The sequence below is a fragment of the Balaenoptera musculus genome, chromosome 17 (assembly GCF_009873245.2).
Source record: "Balaenoptera musculus isolate JJ_BM4_2016_0621 chromosome 17, mBalMus1.pri.v3, whole genome shotgun sequence".
Lineage (NCBI taxonomy): Eukaryota > Metazoa > Chordata > Mammalia > Artiodactyla > Balaenopteridae > Balaenoptera > Balaenoptera musculus.
In genome coordinates, this window is record NC_045801.1 from 65,698,582 (window position 1) to 65,723,506 (window position 24,925).

General features: G+C 40.6%; 1 protein-coding gene across 9 annotated transcripts in view; it reads left to right on the top strand.

Moving 5' to 3' along the window:
- Window positions 1–24,925, top strand: part of NCOA2 (nuclear receptor coactivator 2) — a 275,210-nt gene that overhangs the window by 224,064 nt on the left and 26,221 nt on the right. For 8 of the 9 annotated variants that reach the window (XR_005016991.1, XM_036829935.1, XM_036829934.1 and 5 more), the window contains 8 exons: window positions 558–659; window positions 959–1,102; window positions 4,526–4,673; window positions 6,530–7,784; window positions 14,795–15,005; window positions 17,367–17,573; window positions 20,278–20,493; window positions 23,007–23,136. Coding sequence is in view for 8 of the 9 variants with exons in the window: in XM_036829935.1 (XP_036685830.1) it covers window positions 558–659; window positions 959–1,102; window positions 4,526–4,673; window positions 6,530–7,784; window positions 14,795–15,005; window positions 17,367–17,573; window positions 20,278–20,493; window positions 23,007–23,136 (2,413 nt within the window). In the remaining variant the exon portion in view is untranslated. The remainder of the gene's footprint in view (window positions 1–557; window positions 660–958; window positions 1,103–4,525; window positions 4,674–6,529; window positions 7,785–14,794; window positions 15,006–17,366; window positions 17,574–20,277; window positions 20,494–23,006; window positions 23,137–24,925) is intronic. The other variant, XM_036829936.1, reaches the window with a different exon arrangement.

The following is a 24,925-nucleotide window of genomic DNA, read 5'->3' on the forward strand; positions in this document are numbered from 1 at the left end:
AGACTCTAAACTTGGCACACAGTGCATTTTCTAGGATTTGTTCTCCGAATCTGAGTCTAGACTCTGTTTATATACTTCGTTTTAAATTGCATATTGCCATTGTAGGAGCATTGACATAGTTGGGTAGAAGGTATATCTAGTTCTCCTGTATCTGGTGAACCTAAAACTCAAGGAGCAAACCCTCGACAGAGTATCAGCTTTTAGTTTTCATCATTTGTGTGCTTTCTTATGAATTCAGCTGGCTGTTACTATCAGCCAGTTAATAAGAAAGGATTCCATTCTTTTCCGCCACTGGGGAGATGGTTTCAGATGGTTGACTCTGGTATGGTGGATGTGCTTTTATCACGTGTGTCGTGTGGCTTCAGCGGTTTATCCTCAGCTCCCCGAGCTCATCCGCCCCCAGCTGCTTCCCACTTCAGGGGAGGAGCCTGGGTACATAGTGTTTCGTCGCTCTCTCCCTTGTTGATCTGCAAGGTTGTGCTGTCAGAAATGCGTTTGATCTTGTTTGAAACACTAAAAAAGCCTGATATGATAACCATCAATGTATGTGATTGAAGATTTGCAGTCCTGCTTGATTTGTGTGGCTAGAAGAGTCCCCATGAAGGAGAGACCAGTTCTTCCCTCATCAGAAAGTTTCACTACTCGCCAAGATCTCCAAGGTAAATTTTCTTGCCAAAGAAACCCTTCTAGAATACCTACATGTTTGTAAATGCAGGGAATGGGTCTAGAAAGTTATGGAGACGCTGGTAGTAGTGGCTGCCGCTGGGGCAGAAGCGTGGAGGAGCTGGAGGCGGGGGCGGGGGGGGGGGGGAAACTCCTCTTCACCGTCTACCCTTTTGGTCCATGCACTTGTGCTGCCTATTCCAAATAAATAAATTTGTACCTTTTTAAGGTGTACTTATTTCTGTTGTAAAGAACAGATCAGTACGTAGGTGTGACGCCTGCCGTTATTTGCTAGGCAAGATCACGTCGCTGGACACCAGCACCATGCGGGCAGCCATGAGGCCGGGCTGGGAGGACCTGGTGAGGAGGTGCATCCAGAAGTTCCACGCGCAGCACGAAGGGGAGTCTGCGTCGCACGCCAAGAGGCATCACCATGAAGGTAACCGTCTCTAAACGGTGCTTTTCCCGAGGTTCATCTTGCTCAACCACTGCTTTTTAGGAGAGCTTTCTCGGAAACAGTGGCTGCTGAATCCACCTCCGGGGACTTGGATCTGGTGACTCTTTGGGTTCGTATGCGCTGGCATCGTCTTGCCCAGAATTGTCGCCGTCTGAAGGGAAATTGAATAGGAGAACCTGTAAGGCTAGGAGTGTGATGAAGGGAATCGAGTCGGGCACGATAATCTCACAAAGACAGATGACAGGAAAGGGAAAGAGATCATTGTCTTTGCTGCTACGGCTTCTAGATGTGTAAAACAACGTACTGAGGGTCCCCTCTAACAGCAAAAGAAATACCATCTGAATCGTAAGGACACTGTGGAAATAAGAATGAAAGGAAATTTGCAAGAGCAGGTGAATTCCTGTTAGAGGCGACAGTGGGATCCCAAGCCCTCCTTCCGGATGACGACCACTGAAGACTGCCCAGATGTTTCTAGAAAGAGATGAAGTGACTTGTCTGAGGTCGCACAGTTAGTTAATAGGACACCTGGAACTGAACCCAAGACTCAGCCCTCCTTGAGCACCTGGCCTTTGCCTGGCATTGTCCCTCTTTCCGTGAGCCCCTTGACCGCCACAGCCCACCTAGGAAGTGGGCGTTTGACTCTTGTGCTGTCAGTGGGGAGCTGACACAGGTGACATGGCCTCGGGAGCCTTCGATTAGAAAGTGTCAGCTCCTGGGACTTCCCTGGTGGCACAGTGGTTAAGACTCTGTGCTCCCAACGCAGGGGGCCCGGGTTCGATCCCTGGTCAGGGAACTAGATCCCACATGCACGCCGCAACTGAGAGTTTGCATGCCACAACTAAGGAGCCCATGTGCTGCAACTAAGGAGCCCGTGAGCCGCAACTAAGCAGCCCACCTGCCGCAACTGAGACCCAGTGCAACCAAATAAATAAATAAAATTTTTTTTTTTTTATTTAAAAAGTGTCAGCTCCGGAGCTGGATCTGAGGCCCGTCCTGGCCATCACTTCACCACCGCGCTGCTCCCATGGTTCTTTCTGCAGCATCACTTTTTCTCAAGTGTATTCTAGGTTTTTGTTAAATTGGTGAGAACAAAGAAAAAATTCCTTTCTTTAGCAGGACTCCATGGGGGAGGGAGACACTTTTTCCTTCTGGTCTTCTGACTCTCCTCTCGTGGACCCTGCATGTCCTGGCAGGGGCGCTTGGTTATGGGCGTGGATTCTATGGGGGCCACGCTGCCCGTGAGGGACGGGGGCCCTGTGCCTTATGACTCAGTTTGGCAAATCGTCTGCATTTTTGCAGAAAAAACTTGTAACTCATTATTGAATATCAAGTTTTAGTTGGTCATCTTCCGTTTAACGTGCATCCGTGACCTTGGCATTTACCAAGAGTGTTTGTATGTTTAAACTTTATGCTTTTAAGATTGATTATGAAAAAGTACAAGTCATGGTAAATGACCTCTCTTTCCATTCCCTTATTTTTCCCTCATCTTATTCATCCTGTTTATCTTCTTCATCCTTATTTCTTAGAAATAAATAAGCACATAATCTAACAATTTGTGTCTTCCAGCATTTTTCTGTAAGTGGGAAAGAGTAAGAGGAAATAAAGATGCTACATTTGACAGAAATCAATAATTAACCTGCCATTTCACTAGATCTGGTTTAAAATAAAAAGAATAGTGACAAAGAATAAGAAATCTCCATCAGCAGCCGTGTTCATTGTCCTTGGGCCCTGAGTAGCAATGCCCCACATTTAATCCTGTGGCTTCGTGATTCCTTACAAAAGCGTTTACACAGATGTACTAGGCACTATGCTAGGTTTAAACAGATGGGACCCACTGAAAGGAAACTCCGCAATGTATAAAATACATTTCATCCAAATGTATGAAATAAGTCAGATTGAAGGTAATCATTTGCATTGAATAAAAATCTACTGGAAGGCTTTGTTTACATGGAGGAGCTTCCTGAATGCGTTCAGGGGCTTGCTGACACAAATCTACTCAGCAGAGGTGTTTGATATAGACCAAATGGAAATGGAAAATCTTGAGGGATCACAGCCAAGGTTGGATAAAATTCTGAAATTATAAGCCATCGGAAATATGGGTCCTATTATAAAAATGGTATTTATGCCACCTTTTAGTGGCATACTTAGTGTACAAAGCAAGATACATGTATGTACAGTAATTCATTTCCAGTACCGCCACTTCAGAGAAATCATGCAGCAGTTGGTGGCAGAAAGTAATACCTAAATACTGCATGTCCCTAAATACCTGGAACTGCAGGGGTGTTTATCAGGGAAATTGCTCAAACTGAAATTTTACCAAAAAATCTGAATCCATGTTGTGTGTCAGCACCTACCTCTGTCTGACTGTCTGTCTGTCTGTCTGTCTCTCTCTCTAATTTTGTGGTAATTTTGTGGAATGATGAATGTGCTTGGCCACTTTGGGACTAACTAGTCAGCCCACAAAATTTGTGCTGAGGATTATGTGGTAGAAAATGGTAGTCTTCTTAAAATGGTTTAGAAGGTAACTAAACTGTATGGCTCCTTTTTTTCTGAATTGAAGTGTTCTTTTTTAATATGCAGTATTTGACAATTTTAAAATACAGTTGTTTTAAAGATAAATCTGAATTTTTAAGAGAAATTATTTTAACCTAGTGTTATATTTTCTGCTATAGTCTTGAAAATGGAAACGCCTGACTCTTTATCCAGACATTAAACCAATTCCATGTCACTAAGATTTGTACTTTTATTATTTCAGTTTTCTATTTAGCCTTTTTTTCTCTGAAAAGATTCCTGTGATTGTTTATCTTTTACTTCCTGTTAGCCTGACCACAGAAATAATACTTCTTACACACCGAGAAACAGAATTGGGGAATAGTAGTGTGAGATAATGGAGTAAACAGTACGTAACTTCGAGATGAATATTCGGAGAATATATTCAATGGCATAAGTTTTACTGTAACATTTACTACTGTATTAGTTTGAAGAGAAATTAAAGGCAAATTGTGCCCTTTAGAGGTATCATGTTTATGCATTGCATTGTTTCCTAACATTTTAGACAAATCATTGTAAAGCTTGCTTTGAGCTAATAAATTGTTTACACTCTGTTTTGCCATGATACTGACGATTTTAAAAAGAACGTAGTTTGAGGGTCCAAGCTTCATTTGCGGGGAAAAAAACAAAACAGAACAGTATATTGAATTTATCGGTACTTTGAATGAAAGATAAATGCGCTTTTAAAAATGTATAATGTTCTAATGTCATGAAATATTACTTACAACTCTGTTTAACCTGCTGGTAGGAAAATAATACACTTAACAAAGTTTATTACTGTTATTATGTCTTGTCCTGCCCTCACCTTCTGATTCTGTTTCTAAACGTGCGTTCTGCTTCCTTGCTTGCCCGCAGTGCTGAGACAGGGACTGGCCTTCAGTCAGATCTATCGTTTCTCCTTGTCCGACGGCACTCTCGTGGCTGCACAAACGAAAAGCAAGCTCATCCGCTCTCAGACTACTAACGAACCTCAGCTCGTGATATCTTTACACATGCTGCACAGGTAAGCCTTGTTCTGGGGTACCACCTGCCCTTCCCAAGTCAGGAGGAGAGGTTCCAAAAGCAGGAAATCGTCCCAGAGCTTGTCAGGTTTGGTAGACATTTCTGTTGACCAACCCCAGGCATGTAAAATATAAATTAAGTTAAAATTAAATTGTTATTAACTGTTGGCTAAAAGACAACTCCCGATACTGAAATTCAAAGTAGGGCTACACTTTGAATTTTAGCCTTAATATTAGTGAATTTTATTTTATTTCATTTTGTTTTATTTTATTTTATGTAGGCCGTGTCACGTGGCTTGTGGGATCTTAGTTCCCCAACCAGGGATCGAACCTGGGCCCTCGGCAGTGAAACCGCGGAGTCCTAACCACTGGACTGCCAGGGAAGTCCCAATACTAGTGAATCTTAAAACCCAGCTGGAAGGACATAGACTAGCACTAACTTTGCTCTGACATGACTGACTGCCTGTTACATCAGAGAAGAGAATTGATCAGTTCCCAGGGGTGATACATGCAGGGCAGGAATATAGAATGACTTCTGCTCCTGTGTGTTTAAATCTAAAACTTTCAAATATACATACACTTAGAAGGAATACTTTAGATTGTTATTCTCAGGTTTAAATTAACTTTTTGACATTAGACTTTAAATTGAAGGGTAGTGAACATTTCCATAAAAAATAAAAGTAAGGAAAATTGAATGTTGATTTTAAAGTAAGTGTCATAAACCATATAGTTTTAGAGCACAAATTTAGGGAAATGATTGTATTTCAAGTTATGTAAATATTTACATGTGTGCTACGTAAAACTTTATGAGGTGCCATCAGCAGATATCTAAAGTTGCTCTGGAGTTCTCTTTTATTACATTTCTTAATTATTTATTTTCTTATTACAAATAAAAAAATCAAGCAGCCCAGTTTGCCAACTGTTAATAAATCCGACCTCAAACTGAAACAATTTGAAAGTGATTACAGATGCGCCACATTTCACCCCCCTAACTGAAAGCTGGTGTTTGACAATTTGTGAAACCTGTTTTGTTTGGATTTGTGAACACGTTTGGTAACTCACAAGTGACTGCCAAGCTGTAAATTAAAGCTCATAGGGCTTGGAAAATCATCCAGCTCAGCAAACCTGCTTTGAGACCAGGAGCGGAGTAGGGTTGCCTGCGAGTTGGGGAATAAGATCACAGACTCGGGACGATCTGCAGTTCCTTCCATGTGGCCTGAGAGGCTCTTGCTTTGCTTTCCAGGGGGACCCAGACGGGGGATCTGTTAGACAGGTAATCTAATTCTAAACAGTTTTGGTAACTTTATTGGCTCTAAAGCTTGCAGAGTTTCGAAGAGTTAGGGGCAAGTTTTTTTCCCTCTTAAGTTTACTCTTCATCTTGAGCCAAGTAGCACACATCAAGCTCCAGGCTCACAGATCGGTCTGTTGTTAGGAATTGTAATCCGGCAGATAATTGAAGGCAGTTATACTTGTTTGGGTCGTTTCTTTCAGACAGTACAAGCTCTCAGTTATTCGTGATAACATACCGTTTAATGAGAAAGGTATGTTATGTAATTGGAAGCCCGCTAATGTCTTGTCTAGCGACTATAATTTCAGTATGGTAGTAGTCAAATTTAAACACAGCTTCCTCTGTAGAACCACAGACGTCTTAATGAGTGGACTGAAAAACATCCCTCTCGGTCCAAAACGCTGCATGTTCACTCTTGCCCGTAATTGCAGATTGTTTCATCAAAGTATTATCCTTTCCTTCCATGTCGTTCGTTCTTTTAAAGAAGTGAGGCGATCTCATTTTCGAAAATTAAGAACAACTTGCTCAGTGTCTTCCCTTTTATCTTATATTTCTTTCCTCATCCTACAGGGAGCAGAATGTGTGTGTAATGAATCCGGATCTGACTGGACAAGCGATGGGGAAGCCATTGAATCCAGTTAGCTCTAGCAGCCCTGCCCACCAGGCCATGTGCAGTGGGAACCCCGGTCAGGACATGACCCTAGGTAGCAATATAAATTTCCCCATGAACGGCCCAAAGGAACAAATGGGCATGCCCATGGGCAGGTTCGGTGGTTCCGGGGGAACGAACCACGTGTCGAGCATGCCGGCGGCCACTCCTCAGGGTAGTAACTATGCACTCAAGATGAACAGCCCCTCACAAGGCAGCCCGGGCCTGAATCCAGGGCAGCCCAGCTCCATGCTGTCACCGAGGCACCGCATGAGCCCTGGCGTGGCCGGAAGCCCTCGGATCCCCCCCAGTCAGTTTCCCCCCGCAGGAAGCTTGCATTCGCCCGTGGGAGTTTGCAGCAGCACAGGAAATAGCCATAGCTACACCAACAGTTCCCTCAACGCGCTGCAGGCCCTCAGCGAGGGGCACGGGGTCTCGCTGGGCTCGTCGCTGGCTTCGCCGGACCTCAAAATGGGCAACTTGCAAAACTCCCCGGGGAATATGAATCCTCCCCCGCTCAGCAAGATGGGAAGCTTAGACTCCAAAGACTGTTTCGGACTCTACGGGGAGCCCTCGGAAGGTCCAGCCGGGCCAGCAGAGAGCAGCTGCCACCCGGGGGAGCAAAAGGATGCCGGCGAGGCCGGGGGCGGCGAGAGGCCTGACGGGCAGGGCAGACTGCATGACGGCAAGGGGCAGACCAAACTCCTGCAGCTGCTAACCACCAAATCCGACCAGACGGAGCCTTCGCCCTTGCCCGGCGCTCTGTCGGACACCAGCAAGGACTCCACGGGCAGCTTGCCTGGCTCTGGGTCGACGCACGGAACCTCGCTCAAGGAGAAGCATAAGATTTTGCACAGACTCCTGCAGGACAGCAGTTCCCCCGTGGACTTGGCGAAGCTGACAGCGGAAGCCACGGGCAAAGAGCTGAGCCAGGAGGCCAGCAGCACAGCTCCTGGGTCCGAGGTGACTATTAAGCAGGAGCCAGTGAGCCCCAAGAAGAAAGAGAATGCACTACTTCGCTACCTGCTCGATAAAGATGATACTAAAGATATCGGTTTACCGGAAATCACCCCCAAACTGGAGCGACTGGACAGTAAGACAGACCCTGCCAGTAACACGAAATTAATCACGATGAAAACTGAGAAGGAGGAGATGAGCTTTGAGCCCGGTGACCAGGTGAGTTTTGTCCTGTGTCCTCCCCAGTGTACTAAACTGTAGCCATCAGGGATTTCTCCACAGGGGGCCTTCTGAGGCCTCAGGTGACTGGATAAAAATAAGTCTTCTCCTTTGTTCTTGCTTTGAAACAGAGTTAATTATCACTGAGGCCGCGTGTTCCAAACACTCTGTCTAGCAAAGAGTGACGTCGTTATAGAGCTGACTTTTATCTTGTAAAGGGTCGAGTGGTGATATTTCAGGCTTTGCAGGCCACACACTGTCTGCCACAGCTATTTAGTTCCTCCCCTGGCTTGCAGACACAGCCCTAGACACTACACAGGAACAAACGAGCATGCTGTGTTTCAGTCAAACTGATATTTGAATTTTATACAGTTTTCGCGTGTCACAAGATACTCTTCTTTTGATTTTTTTTTTTCAATTATTGGAAAATGTAAGTCCATTCTTAGCGCATGGGCCATACAAAAACAGGTGGTGGGCAGGATTTAGCCCGCAGGCCAGCTGGGGTTTACTGACCCCTGTTATTAGAAGATACCTAAATTGGAGATAATCATTTCCTCAAAAGTGGGCTTTGTCAGGACAGACTTAATTATTTTTTACTTGCCTTTCCCTTTTTAAGAGCAGAGTTTGACTGGTTTTCAGACTCAATGAAGATCATCCTACCTCTCTTTATTCTCAGTCACGACTTCTGCTTAACGCTGAAGAATTTCTTAGACCGTCGGTATAAAAAGTATTTAAGGGGAAATGGAGAGCAGAGGGGAGGTAAAGTTGGCCTTGATGTTGGTAGAGCGGAACCGTCAAATATAAGTGCAAAACTGAAATAATAGGTTGCGTTATCTGTTGTTCTTACGTGAAAAATTAATTTCCTGAGAAAATCAAGGATAGCTAAAGCGATATTCAGAGTCATTCTTGACGGCACTCTGAGGTAGTGACATCACAGAGGGAAAATGCAAACTGTTTAAAATTTTCCTATTTAAAAAAAAAAAAATGATTTATTGCTGACAATAATGACTTGGCATAAGGGGTTTTCTGGGGAATCAACGACCGGTGGGGTAAAGATCCAAGACTTCATCAACCCTGCCATCCCTGAGCTCTGCCTTAAGTCGTGATGGGTTAAGAAGTGAAGAAGCTGCACAGGCCTCTCTACTTAAAACGGTTCACTGATATGGACTTGAAACTTGTTTTACAAGTGGATGTTTTAGGTGTCGCTGTCTTCAGGGACTAGGTAGGTGTGCATGGGGAGACGAGAGAGGAGCACCCCTGGCCGTCACCTTGGACCTCCCGGGTGGAGGCTGACCGAGCAGCAGCTCTGGGGTGGAGAGCACAGATCGGAGGGGCCGAGGCCAGGCGTGCTTGGACAGCCGGCCTCCTTCCAGGTCCCGAGCACGCAGCTTCCTGTCTGTCTTTCACTTTGATGTCTGGACAGCTGCTACCATTCCCTGTGTGCCCTTCATGAGGGAAACAGCATAATTGTGTAAACACCTTTGGTGAGGATGAATCCTTAAACTTAGATGTTAGTGCTGAGTTCTCTACACCAGCTACTCTGTGATGCTGTAAGATCATTGCGTGGGGGGACCCGGGAGCTCAGCGGAAAGTTAATAACAATATCTTGGATAAAGTGTAGTGTAAAAGCATATTGACAGCTGTAGATGTTTTAATCTTTTGAGGTTTACTAGATTAGAATACGCAGAGCTAGTGGCAGTTCAGAGTGGCAGGCAGAGATACTGTCACTCAGGTCTCTTGACACATGCTAGAGGGCAAGATGGTGACTCATGAGGTCCCCCTTGGCTTAGTGGCTAAGTGGCTGGTCCCCCGCTCCATAAACAGAATTTATTTCTATCCCAGGCCTGAGGCCCTGGGGACTTAGACGGTCAGGGAAGGAGGGTGCTGTTTGGCATTTGTGTGTTTACCTATATGATTACACTAACTTCATACAAGAAACTGACAAAGAAGTTCTGTTTGTTTTTTTAAAGTCCTTGAGTCACTTGCACGTTTCTGATTGGTATTTAAAAGAACGTTTTTTCTGATCAACATTATCTCACTTTGGGAACTTAAAGCACAGAGTGTTATCAGCACAAACCTGTCATTTTGGGTGGACACACACACACACTCACACTCACCCATACACACAGTATTTTTTTTCTTAATGAAACCCAGTTCCTGGTTTTACCGTCCATCTATTCCCATTTAAAACTCCACCAAAAAAATACTGCTTCAGAGCAATTTTAACATCAAAAACATTGCAGCTTGAAAAAAAAGGTTACCACAGGAAGTATGCATTACCTAAATTTAGATCAAAGTTAGAATGACTTACTTTAAGAAAAAAAAAAAAAAACAGGGATTCTTTCACTTCCCGCCCTCCTTCACTTTTCCCAAATACAGGTTGATTGTATCTCCTATTGACTTCTGTACAAATTTATCAAAGGTTTTTCTTTCACTTCAGGGGAACACAACACATTTTTATTCAGTAAGTTAAACTGTTAGCGAGCCTGAATTGCACAGTTGACTGTCTTGTTATTTTGACTCAGAAAAGAGCCATTATCCGAGTGTGTGTTTAACCTATCACTAACTTATTAAGGGCAGGAAGTACTTCGATGGTGCCATTATACCTAAAATAGCATTCTTCACTCGGTAGAGTATTTAAACAACATTTGTTTCTACAGTGTTTCATAACCAACAGGAAACAATGACAGAAAAATTTCCGATATGTTCACTGACTTTTAAGTTATATACTTATTTACACAATGGAGCATGTGTAAATGATACTAACTAAATGGTACTCTTATGCTCTTTCTTAATGCTACTGGGCCACTTATGATGAGGGTTTAGAAGTAGTCTGTAAAGAATTTCTTCTCGTTATTTGGCTCCATTAGAAAAGCAAACCATATTTTAAACTGGTAGTGTCCTGAAAATTTCCCTCCAAATGTGGTAGAATTGTGTTGCCATTTTTTAAAGCAATTTTATGTTAGGCAGATGTGGTAAAAGAACAGTTTTTTAAAAAATTTTGGAAACACTGTTTTGTAATTTATTAGGATACATGTATTAAAGTACGTATGTTCTTTATATTTCCTTCAGAAAACAAACTGATTTGACACATGAAAAATTCATCAAACCAGAAAAAATTGCAGAAACCAAGTCCAATTTTCATTTTGTAGAACTTTTACAGAAATCTTTCTGACTCATTTTCTGCCTGAAATAGTTTAAACCAACTCTTCAAATTGATGTGGCTAATTTGAGCATTCGAAGAGATGCCTAAGCAAAACTTTGAAGTATCTTGGCAAAGCGTTTTCAAGGAAAGCATTAATCTTTTTGTTTTGTGAAGAAATCATGCCTAAGAAAGGAACTAGATAGGAACTAGAAGAACTTTTGATGAGAATTAAAGCTTACTTAGGGGCAGAAATGTTTGATCAGAAACTTCATGTGATCAAATGCACCCCTTCCAGGACTTACATGACTACAGAAGAAAATGCCCGTAGTCGTCAAATTTTATTCCTAGGCAACCAAAGGTGTAGAGATATTTTCCTTGAGAAAGAACATTTCAAGTAAATTTGAGACAGTTAGATTAATTTAAATGCATAACTCCAAATATTGACAAGAAATAAACACAAGCAAAGCAATATTATCTCTAGTGGGGAAATTTTCATAATGCATTTTTCTGATGGTAAGCTGAATGAATTCATATACTATAGTGTCCATAGTTAAGGGTCTCCAAAGAACCAGTTCCTTCGGAATATAGCACCAAGAAGTCCCTGCATGACTTTCTTAAGACAAATAAGTGTTTAGTTACTTGTCAAAGCTAGACTGATCCACAGTTGAATTTGATCAGCTCTTAGAAATGGCAAAGATTAAAATTTGAAAATCAGTTTTAATATATGCTTTTTAAAAATAAAAATCAAGGAAAATCATGGATTTTAAATTATCTAATTATTTGAAATAAAGAACCAATAAATAGGTTTAAACCATCCAAATATATTAATGTTTTATATAGCTATGTATATAGAGAGAGAGAGCTTAACTTTAGACTTATTTTAAACTCATCATATTCGACACAAGAGTAGATCACAAAGGAAGAATCATGAATCCTATCATTAGAACTCTTTGAAACTATGATAGTTATTTTTCTTTTCAAGATGGTTTAAAGTATCATTTTATTTGTGTGAAAAGAATAAAGGTAAAAAGGAAAGGTGGGAGTCTAGACCCAGACTATTAATCTATATTGTAAAAGCTTTCTTTTACGCATGTCTGGGATTGGGAGCAAATATAAGAGCATCCATTGAGGAAAATAATATACTTTATTTTTATTATTGTTTATATGAACCTATTTATTTGGGCTGTTTCTCATTCAAGGCATCTGCAAAGCTTTCTCAAGAAGTAGCTTATTACTTATTACGGCCCACCCTCTCACCCCTCCACAAACGATGGGTTTTAAAATACTCTACACAAGGCAGCATTACTGTAGTAGGGAAACCTGGTTTCCTAGGACAGCAATAAACTTCACAGTTTATGAGAACCTCTTAATACCTCTGTAGCTATTTTCATGATACAACTATAAGGATATTTATCCATCTTTTTTTTTTAAATTAATTAATTTATTTATTTATGGCTGCACTGGGTCTTTGTTGCTGCGCGCGGGCTCTCTCTAGTTGCGGCGAGCGGGGGCTACTCTTCGTTGCGGTGCGCGGACTTCTCATTGCGGTGGCTTCTCTTGTTGCGGAGCACGGGCTCTGGGCTCACGGGCTTCAGTAGTTGTGGCTCGCGAGCTCTAGAGCACAGGCTCAGTAGTTGTGGCGCACGGGCTTAGTTGCTCCGCAGCATGTGGGATCTTCCTGGACCAGGGCTTAAACCCGTGTCCCCTGCATTGGCAGGCGGATTCTTAACCACTGTGCCACCAGGGAAGTCCCTATCCATTTTTATGAAACTTTTTTCTGAGAAATTATAGAAATGATAGGAATTTCTATGAGAAATTGAGTTGATTCTGGGAAATGTTTTAAATTACCGGTTAAAATAGTTGAAGGAACCCATCGGGTTGACTGAGTGTCCATTGCTATGTTCCAGGCACTGTCCTCAGAGGGCAACAAGTGCTTATTACACTGATGTTTGTATCTTACGTATTCAGCAAAACATGATAACGATAGCTTTCCAACGGAGTCACTTTACACATGTTTAACTTACCCAAAATTGTCCATACACATTCAGAAGAAGAAAAAAAAAAAGGAGAGATAGCTATTAAATAAATGGTTAAGTCACGTGAGCAGTTTTGCCCACCGTTCAAGAGACTTAACTGGGCTTTGGTTCCCTTGAAGCTCCAGTAGTGTGGAAATGTAGCTACAGGCTTTTTCAGTGCGGAATGGCCCCCATGTAAACTTCGTCATTTCGAACTCAGCCAAAGAAGCAGTGATGTGCTTTCACTCTGGAGGGAAAACTGGCTGTGTTGCCCTTGGTGGAGGGGACATACAATAAGGTTCCTTCCCGAGCCGTTCTAAGGATCATTTTGTCTGTGTCTGTCTATACTTTAGGATGCTAACTTTGGAACCTAACCCTTACCTAAGATGTAGCTCTCCCAAGTTTGATCCCTCCCTCTTTTGTTAGAAACGGGTGGCTAAACGTAACTAGAGAATGGTCTTGTAATTGCTCAAACAGTGCATTAGGAATTCCCTGGAAAATGGATCTCCAAGTTCTCGCTAAGCTAGTTGACTCTGAACAAAGAATCCAATAAAATATCACTTCATTGTATCCTTCCTAACTTGAGAAATTATGTCCAGTAAAAAGACTTCCTATATAGATTTACATTTGCCATAAATTGCAAAAACCTTAGTAAATGCAGCTTCTAGTGTATAGAATAAAACTGTAAGCCATTCTGCTTTAAGTATACCTCATGTCAGATGTAAATGCTTTCATTTGAATTGCCAGTGTAGACAAAAGGGTTAGTCACATGGTCAAGGATTCAGAGTCCATCCAGTGACTTTGGGGAAGTTGCCTAACTTGTGTTTTTCCACCTACACATCAGGAGAATCATTCTTATCACTCTCTTCACTAGAAAGTAATCCTGGGAGTTAACTTAGCCATTTTCTTATGTGGTTGGCACTGTCTGATTTTAAATACTTGGCACACAGATAGGTTCTACTTAAACGAATATAAATTCAGTTGAGCTCTCTGGAAGAAAAGCACTAGGTGTGAAATAGTGGTGATATGTACCTTGTTATTTTAATGTTGGTAGTTGAAAGGAAATTATTTTAATAAAGGGAAAAGCCATAAGAAATATTTTTATGGCTTCTGTAAAGTCAAATTAATAGCTGCTATGTTTTCATCCTGCTTCCCTGCATTTGTCACCAAAGCTGGTGAGTGACTGAGAAAGCCAGTGTCATTCGAAACTGAAAGTGTAAGCAGGAAAAAAACACGACTCAAATGGAAAAGACAGGGCTGAGCTGCTCATGGGTACTTCAAGCTCCTCGTGCGTTTCACTCCTTGCTCTTAAAAAAAAAGAAAGAAAGAAAGAAAGAAAGAAAAACAAAGTTCTAAACGGAAATGACCATTTACTAAATACTGATTTCGTGTAAATTTGGATCATATTTTCCACCAATTTTTCGTTGTTGTTATTTCTTCAGAAGAGTTAAGCACAAAACCTAGGCCAGGACTGTTAAGTCGTAGTACACCCATGGTTAATGAGAAATACACGTACTCATAATTAACTGAATTATTAGCATAAAATAAAGGGGAATTTACAAATTGCCAGTGAATCACAGCGCTAGAAGAGAGCTTTCTTTCTAATTCGGTCACCTCTCTTTTCACAGATGAGGAAACTGAGGAGCAAGAGATTAAATTATTTGTCCTTTGTTGATCTGATTTTTTTTTTAAAGATGATCAATTAACTGTTAGGCCTGAGGTTCGCATGTGTCTGCATCTCTTGTGTGGCTCTGGTGCCTTATGCCGGTTAGGTCTGTAACTGCAAACCGGGCCTGGGGCGCCCACTCTTCCCGTGGGACTGGATAAACTCTTCTGTTTGTTAACCGCAGCCTGGCAGTGAGCTGGACAACTTGGAGGAGATTTTGGATGATTTGCAGAATAGTCAATTACCACAGCTTTTCCCAGACACGAGGCCAGGCGCCCCTGCTGGATCAGTTGACAAGCAAGCCATCATCAATGACCTCATGCAACTCACAGCCGAGAGCAGCCCTGTTACACCTGCTGGAGCCCAGAAAACAGCGTTGCGAATTTCACAGAGCAGTGAGTATGAGATATTGATGGTTATGCCAAGAAATTCCCATGTTATCACCATCAGAAACAGGGGTTATTAAAATCTGACGCAAACAGCTTAGTCACTTCAAGGTTTTTATGGTCAGATAGCACCACCTACCGTCCCAGCCCTTCAAAACAGTATTCAGGGTGGATTCTAGTAAACATGGCCTTTCTGCAGGCGCTTGTGGTTAATATAATCAACACGGGGTGAGACTGACCTGCATTGATAAAGTTCTTCGGATGATTGTCATACTTCCCTTCATTTCAGTTACTGCCTTCAGAAATGGAGTTTTAAAATAGATTTTCTGTGTCTTAATATATGGCTGAATACTTAAAAGACAGAAACTTAGAAAGTTATGCTGACTTTTCAGGAATAATATACTACTAAAAATTTTTTATCAAAACACTTTCTCATTCTACATGAAAGGGCTACACACATTAAAAATATCTTGTCCTATCTCTTAGGAATCCTCATATAAATATCCATTTTACATGGAAATTTATCATATAATGTTTTCTAAGTGCATCTTAAGTTTAATTAGTATGATATACAGCTGGAAGACCTTAGACTGTTTTATAAGTGACATTTTTTATCGCTTATTTTTATTTTTTTAATTTTATTTATTTATTTATTTATTTGGCCGCGCTGTGCGGCTTGCAGGATCTCAGTTCCCTGTTTTTTTTTTTTGTTTTTTTTTTTTTGTTTTTTTTTTTTGGCTGCACCGTGCAGCATGTGGGATCTTAGTTCCCCGACCAGGGATCGAACCTGTGCCCCCTGCTGCAGTGGAAGTTCAGAGTCTTAACCACTGGACCACCAGGGAATTCCCTATTTTATATTTTTGTAAGTTTAAGATGAGGTCTTTCTTCACCTTGAACACTTAGTTTACAAACTTGATAGTTAGCTAAAGTTGTCCGATAGTTTTGAGCAAAAGAAAATATCTTTCCTGCAGTAGGGACATGATCTGTAGAAAGACAGAGAACCTCTTCAGTGTTAAATTGGTGAAGAGAATGATTTTTCCCTCTTCAAATACAGTTTGACCCAAAGCTTAGCATCTGTTCTCAAATCAGAAATGGCAACCATCAACCAAATCACAAAATATCCTTGATTAATAGATCTTTTCTCAAAGTGATTCGTGATCATTCTGGAAAGGGTAAAACAACACAGAGTTTTTGTTTGTTATGTGTCAAACGTGCCTACTTCTTAGGGAACGGAGGGTTGCTTATGGCCTATGAGAGATCACAAAGTTAGAGAGTTGAGAAGTGAGTAAGAAACACAGTAGCGGGTTTATGCTCATGACCCAGCGGAGTTAATGGAGGACTGCATGGAAACTCATGGTTTCTCCTCTACCTGTACCTCCTGATGGTATTCAGGCTACTGAATGGTAACCAGATAACTAAACCTGAGGAAGTCAGCTTAAGCATGTACATCTTTTTCATTTAAACCCTAATTCTTCTAAATATTTTATTTCTGTTATTGATTGTTAAGAACGTTAACGTGTTTCAAATGTTCTATTTCATACTGTGTTTATATAATTCAGAGAAAATAAAGTCCTTGATATTATTTAATATATTAGCTCTATGAATTGTAATTTATAATATCTTTGTTCTTGTAGAAACATTGTTATCAAATCACTGGTTGTCTGTGTGATAGTATAGTGCACTGGTGTAGTACTTACCGCACAATAAACTCTTGTGAACTAACCATAAGAGTCCTTTCAAATATAAATGTATCTGGAATTTAAAGAAGCTATATTTAGAAGACTTAACAGGGCCCTAAATCTTCAATACTAACTTCAGGTACCAGAGTTCACACATTTAAAGATTTTAACTTTCAATGAGAGTAGACATTTTTAACCTAATTTTATTCCTAGGAAAGTCCAATTAAAAAATGATAGTCTTATGTCCAAACCACATGTATCTGGGTTTGGTGCTATATGCAGGAGATGTTTATGGCTTCACAGCTGTGACAAAGCAATATTGCTAAATTCAAATAATATATGAAAAAAATATGTTAGTAGTTTCCTTAACAAATACAGTTGAATATTAGAAGTTAATATTGGGGAGAAAAATATATGGTAAATAATAGACATCTTCTTTTTTTTCCTTTTACTTCTTTTTTGTTTTGCAAGGTTGTCAAGAATTAAATTAGAGACTTGTTGATTAGATTGCAAGTCTATGTTTTTGCGCCACATGTTTTTTTGTCTGTGAATTTGTCTTTTATATAGGCAGTTGGTCCCTGACATGCATATCTTTGTTATTTTACAAACGATATTTTCCCTGAACACTACTTCTGTTGCTGTTTTCCATTATCCTATATTAACCTTAAATTTTCATTTGTTTTCTCCTTAGCTTTTAATAACCCACGACCAGGGCAACTGGGCAGGTTATTGCCAAACCAGAATTTACCACTTGACATCACATTGCAAAGCCCAACTGGTGCTGGACCTTTCCCACCAATCAGAAACAGTAGTCCCTACTCAGTGATACCTCAGCCAGGAATGATGGGTAATCAAGGGATGATAGGAAACCAAGGAAATTTAGGGAACAGTAGCACAGGTAAGGGCTCAAATGTGCTGTTAACTTTATTGGTGGGTTATTTAACTTAATGATGTATTCATCCACATCAAACTAGTAGAATTTTTCAAGTGAAATTTTTTATGCTAGAAACTAACATTTGAATGTAACTAAATTCTGCGAGCGTGGTATGTGAAACATCGGAAAGCATTCAAGTAAGCTGACCCTTTTATTCTGTGATCATTGTTTTTACAAGGGTTCTAATCATTAATCCTATGGCATAGGCTCATTTCACTTCTATTCCAGTTACTATTCCAGACATTGTAGTGATATGTGTAAAATAATTTGGTGGTTGCTAGCTTGTCATGATAATCTGCTGATAACCCCAGAACTTCCTGTTAGTTGGTGACTTGTGTTGGGCGAATTTCAGAATGAAGGTTTAAAATTCAACCAACCTTTTATACTCGTAACGATAGCAATTCTCATTCCAAAAAAAACATTAATTAAAAATAACGAACTTAAAATAAATAAAAAAATAACGAACTTTACATAGTAGTATGCCTGGCCTAAGAGTAGCTGATCCAGGGCCTCCATTTTTAAAGATCTGTGAAGTTGCCTGTGATCTGGTTTGGCCCCTGACCTGCTGTAACTTAAGGTGTCTGCCAAGTTGCCCATGCATATTCCTAAGTGGTAGTCACCGTCATAGCAGCAGCCGTACTCCCAAACCTCCACCCAGTTCAGGCTAGGTAGGAATCACTGCTGCAGCATTGATTGCTATTACCACCACGTCCTGTACCCTGTGGGATCTGTACCCTATGGTATCCTGTACCCTTAGGATGCTAAGTTTTCCAATGGAGAACTGCTCACAGTTTACCGCTGGAGACAAAGGCATTGAAAGAAACAGATATTATAAAAAGAACTTCTATTCATGGGTTTTAATTCTTGGTATTTTTTTAGCTTAGTCTGTAATCCCTGTATACACATTGCCATTTGGATAGTTAACAGAAAATAAGAGTTCAATCTAAGGGTTGAAAAGATGGATTTCTTTTTTAACTTTCTGTTGTTGGTAAGCAATTCATGGGAAATGTGAAGAATGTTGTATTAAAATAGTTTATTCATTCAGCAAGTATTTATTAGGTGCCTACTCTACGTGCCAGGCACTGACTACATCACTAATTTATTTATTCGCAGAAACAAATGCCATATTAGTTTTACATTATTTTTACAATAAAGTATTGATTTATATAAGTAAAATATTGACTTATGTAAAATTCTATAAGAGAAAAGGAGCCAATGATTTATGAAAGGTGGCTTCTTATTATTGGAATACAAGAAGATCTGGGTTCTTGGAGGAATCTTTAGGAATTTGGGGATATACCTATATTCAAATCTGGGCAGCCTGGAGATGACTGGCATCCAGGCTGTGAAGATCATACAATGCCTGTGCTTTGTTTCAAAAAGAAAAATGAAAAAAACCTGAAAGAGACTACCCCGGTTGCAATTGCATTAACATTTCGAATTATGGATTATTTTCCCTCCTGCTTTCTATACTTTCTATAATCTTGTTATATTAATTAGATAATAGATTTTTTGAAAAAGAAAATGCCTTTTCCCCCACATCTTTGTATAATTCAAACCTAGCCTTAAAACGGTTTTTAAAATATGTATTAACATGATATTGTTCTAACTTGTTCAGTCTAATTACCCTCTACTCTAAATCATCCTAATGTAGCACATTCTCATTTCACCAGTGAAAAACTATCCACAATACGTGTTCTCTCCATTTCTGAAATAATACCCTATTTTTAGTTGTTTATCATAATTAAAGTAAATGCAAGTAAAGCAAGCCATGTCTCTGAAAGCAGGACTGTTACACATGCATTATGAAACGCTTCAGAATGAAGGGTCCTCACTTGGGGTTATTCCCCTTTAGGATATCAAGTCTTAGCCCGTGTCTGGCCATGGCCAGCATCTCGGGGGCCAGGCCAGAGAGAGCAAACACGTGATCTGCCCAGCAGTGTTGTGTTCTTCTCACTGGTGTGTGTGTGGTCACAGAGCTGTTACCATCTCACGTGTAGAAGGGTTTTTACAAATCTGTCCCGACGCAGCCTAGACCTCTATCGCCAGGAATGTGGTGGTCCAGGTCCACCGAAGTGGTTGGCGCTCCCTTGCCTTGGCCACAAAGAACTGGAGTGGAAAGACGCTGTCATTCCCCCAGCTCCCGAGGCTGCTTTGGTCAGCTTGGAAGCTTCACAGATTACAATGCTCAGAAAGGGATTTGGGGATTGAAAGTCTGGCCGGGGCTTCATGGGGTATTCTCTGTGATTTGGGTTTTTAATTAGAATATTGATTATCAGTTTTTACCTTGTTCCTCTTAGCCTCACCTCCCTTTTGGAAAGTAGAGCATTGACGTGTGTGTCAGCTAATGTGATTCACTTCCTGAGGAAGGAAGTTGGGGTTATCCACATGCCACAGCACCTGTTTCTAAGTACATGTGGGAACAATTTTAACAGCTTTTCCGAACTGTAAAGAGTGGCAAGTCCGTGTTGTGAAAAACTTCGTAGTAATTGCCATCTCGTATTTCTTAGCCAAGGGCCCACGTCTGTCCCGGCGAGGGCCCGGTGAGCTGTTGGGCTAACCGTGTACTGAGCATGAGCGTCTCGTACAGAGTAAGATCGTCTGGTGTTCATACGTGCTGACTGTGTTGCCAGGCACTGCATCTCCGTTTTCTCTGGCTTGCCTGCAGGCATGATTGGTAGTAATGCTGCCCGGCCCACCCTGCCGTCTGGGGAATGGGCACCTCAGAGCGCTGCTGTGAGAGTCACCTGTGCTGCTGCCACCAGTGCCATGAACCGGCCGATCCAAGGAGGTATGATTCGGAACCCAACCGCCAGCGTCCCCATGAGACCCAACAGCCAGCCTGGCCAAAGACAGATGCTTCAGCCTCAGGTCATGAATATAGGTAAGGTAGTTGCTGTGCTCTTTGCTTTTCATTTTTATACTTTCTTAGAAGGAGAGAGGAACAGCTCCATAAGTTCTGTCAAGACATGCTGCTAATTTGCGGTTTAGGTCATGCCCCCATGTCAAGCTGTCATAAGTGGGATTTTGCTGGAACTCTGTAGGGGATCATAAAATTGCAGGTTTTCCGGTTACTTAAGAGAACCCGCTACCCTTATGATGTTTTATTTTCGTTAAATTATCTAATTTCAGCTTTTGCAGGGAGTGAATTGCGCTGTAATCACTAGAGATGTTACACAGATGGTATTTTGAAGAAGTATTTCAGTGATGCACCAGTGGTTCCTAACTCTGCATGGTCATCAGGACCTTAAAATGCAGACCCCTGGGCCACTACCCTGGACTATTAAACCAGACTCTCCCAGTTCCTCACTGAAAGTGCAGGCTCTTAGAGAGCATCTCACAAAACGTAGGGGTCACTAGAATTCTATTTGGATACAGTTCACATGTTATTAAAATTAATGATCTGATTGATACACTGTGTGATACCATTTATGTGAAATGTCCAGAATAGGCAAATCTGTAGAGAAGGAAAGTAGATTAGTGGTTTCCTAGGGCTGGGGCTCTATGGGGGGAATGGGGAGTGACTCCTAATGGTCATGGGGTTTCTTTTGGGGGGAATGACAACGTCCTAAAATTGATCACTGTGGTGGTTCTACAACCCTGCAGATACACTAGCACCCACGGAGTCGTACACTTTACACGGGCTAATTGTATGGTATGTGAATTATATCTCAATAAAACCATTATTTTTTTTAAAAAGTAATGCAACTCATCCTCAAGATTTTCTTAATCATTGACATACTAACCTTCCTCTCACCTTGTACATTAGCATAATTCAGATAAGTTGACGTTCATGTACTTTTTCATATACTTGGATATGGTGCACGGTGAGTAAGCGCTAAATCGTTAATGGAAAGATGCCAGGATTGTTGTGACACGATAATGCAGAATGCTCATCCTACCCCAGCATCAGTTTTCTTTTCTAGTTGTTTAATTGCTCAGCACATTTTGGCTTATTGTTTCTGAGATGACATTCATGTTGCCTTCCTACAGAGAATGTACTTCAAATTAATAGTGTGTGATTCCCAAACATAAATTCACATAATTTGAGGCTTACATGAAAATGCTAAGAATGGCCAGATTTCCATGCAAAAATAAACTGGGAAATTTTTTAAATGCTAATTCATTCATTTAAAAATCATCATCATAAATCCCTTATATCCAGAAATTTCATTTATCCTCAGTCTTTCTTCTCTGAATGGCACCTGGCTTTTGAGCTTGAAATATGGCTCTGTGAGCTTCACTGTGTAGCTGAATTTCTCTGATTTTTAATAAGCTCAAAAAAGCCGTGAGCTCAACAGAAAAGTATCTGTTGTCATGGAAAACAGGTCTTACAGATAGTGATAATAAAATCATTAAAGAGCTCATATCATGCATTAGCTTTAATCCTCTACAGAGAACTTCTAAGAAAGAGCACGTCTAAGTTGTCTGGGCCACCTTTCTGCTCCTCCTTTACTCAGACCAGCACTTCTCAAAAGTATGTCCAGGACCTCGATGCCCTTTTAGGGCGTCTGCCAGGCCAAAACTATTTTCATAATAATACTAAGATATTACGTACCTTCTTCACTCTCATTCTGTCATGGACGTACAATAGAGTTGGCTAAAAAAATCTTGTTTATGTTGCAAACAAACAACGTCATAGAAAAAGAGATCAGATTTGTGGTTACCAGAGGGGAGGTGGGCGGAGGGGAAATTGGATGCAGGCAGGCGGTCCAAAGGCACAGACTCCCAGTTGTAAGTTCTAGGGACATAACGTTACAACAAGGTCAATGTAACTAACACTGCTGTGTGTTATATATGAAAGCTGTCAAGAGAGCAGAACTTGAGAGTTCTCATCACAAGGAAAAAAAATTTTCTATCTATTTGAAATGATGGATGTTCACTAAACTTGCTGTGATAATTATTTCATGATGTATGTAAGTCAAATCATCGCGCCGTACACCTTAAACTTCTGTAGTGCTGTATGTCAATTATATCTCAATAAGACTGGAAGAAAAAAATCTTGTTTATGTTAACATAGTGGATTTATTATGATGACTTTTAAATGAATTAATAATCATTTTTTCTTTTTCCAGTTTTAATTTCCAATATAGTAAATATCAGTGAGATATAACCCACATACACAAAAGCTGTACTTTAAGAATATAAAGACTCCTAAGTCCAAGGGGTTTGGAACTGCTGATCTAGAGAGTCTCTAAAGTGGGTGATTAGCCTTGGTATTTCTTGCCTTTTTTTCTATTTCAGAACGGAAATTCTCTTATTATTTTCACCTAATTGTTATTGCTTCTGTCTTTTTCTGTAAACTGTATATTTCTCTTTCTATTCTATACCCAAAACAGATAACTTCCCTTATTACAAGTTGTAAGATTTTGGAATTGTTTCCTTCTCCCATTTCAGGGCCATCTGAATTAGAGATGAACATAGGGGGACCTCAGTATAGCCAACAACAAGCGCCTCCAAATCAGACCGCCCCCTGGCCTGAAAGCATCCTGCCGATAGAACAGGCACCGTTTGCCAGCCAGAACAGGTGAGTCCTGAGCACTCAGGAGGTCCCGGAGAGTGGAGTTCATGAGTGCCGTGAGTTATCTCAGACCTAGGCCAAAAGTTAGTCTGGTCCTTTTGAACAGTTGGTGCCTGACCAGTTTTCATGTATTCAAACTATATCATTTACTGGACTGGGAGTACAGGGGTTCAGGGGGCCGGCGGGGGGGAATCCAAAAATCAGTTTGACCTAGCACGTGCCTTTAAAGAAGTTATAATTTAGTTGGAAAATAAAATATGTCGACTAATTAATAACTGTATTATGAGCTAGTATGTACTATAAATGCCCTAAGAGAAATAAACCATATTTCAAGGGATCATCCAATTGGGGTGATTGGGGAAAGCTTCAGAGTCTTGAGTAAAGGTATCATTTCAGGAGGCAGAGATGGCAGGAAGCCAGTCCATCTGGCAAAAGCAGAATAATCAGAGTCCTGGAGGTTCCAGAAGCAACACAGTATGTTTAGGGTAACAGAGAATAGTCTAGTTTTATGTTACATATATTTTACCACATTAAAAAAAAAATAGAATTATCAGAAGATTTGGCCGGGGACTTCCCTGGTGGTCCAGTGGTTAAGACTCCATGCTTCCGGAGGAAAACTAGCAAATGATGGAGTAAAAATGCACATCTCATCTGTTGCATTCAAAGTGCTATAATTCAAAAATGTGTCAGTGAAATAAATGCCTGAATGTTTAAATTTTCATAACAAGTAGCCTTTAAAATATATTCAGATAAGTAAATGTTTTGACCTGTGTATACTTTCCAAAATCATTCAGAAAATTATTGGGGTCTTAAATTTGCTGTATTTAAAAACACTGTTGCATACATTCATTTTGTATCAAGTAAAGTCACAAATCCTCTTTTTCCAGCTTAAGAAAATATATTGTATTTACCTTAAATTTTCATGATTTAATAAACATTTAATCTTACTAATTTTTAATGCTTAATAGGAAAGAAAACTAAACCAAAGATTTTTTTTCAAAGTGTTGCCATAGCTTGCAGTTGAGATGATGACAGTCATTTTTGCACGGATTCTTCTTTGAGAATTCAATTCACAGCTATTGACTTTTTTCCTCCTGTATTTTTCTTCCCTCTTATAAAAGAAATAAACTATATTGATATATTCAGAAAAAAACAAAAAGACTCCATGCTTCCAATGCAAGGGGCGTGGGTTCGATCCCTGGTCAGGGAACTAAGATCCCGCATGCCACGGGGCGCAGCCCAAAAAAAAAAAGATTTGGCTGGAAAAGTAGATTAGTAACAGAATAGATATATAGAGGGTCTTAAATACCAAACTCTTCTTCAGCCTTTTTTCTTTCTTTCTTTTTTTAATATTTATTTATTTACTTGGCTGTGCAGGGTCTTAGTTGCAGCACACAGGATCTTTGTTGCCGCGTGCAAGATCTTCACTGAGGCACACAGGATCTTTTTAGCTGCAGTATGCAAACTCTTAGTTGCAGCATGCGGGATCTAGTTCCCTGACCAGGGATGGAACCCGGGCCCCCTGCATGGGGAGTGCGGAGTCTTAACCACTGGACCACCAGGGAAGTCCCTCAGCCTTTTTTCATTAAGCCGTTGAAGAAGTTTTTTGAAAAAGGAAGTGGTGTATGATCAAGTTTGATTGAATTTTTTTTGATTCTGATTATCAGTCTAATCATTTTTGTTTCTTTGTAGGTAATCTTTTCTAATTGCTTTTGAAATATTTTTAGAATTGCTATACAGTAGTCTTACTATAGTGTGTCTAGGTGTGGACTTATTTATTTATACTGCTTGGTAT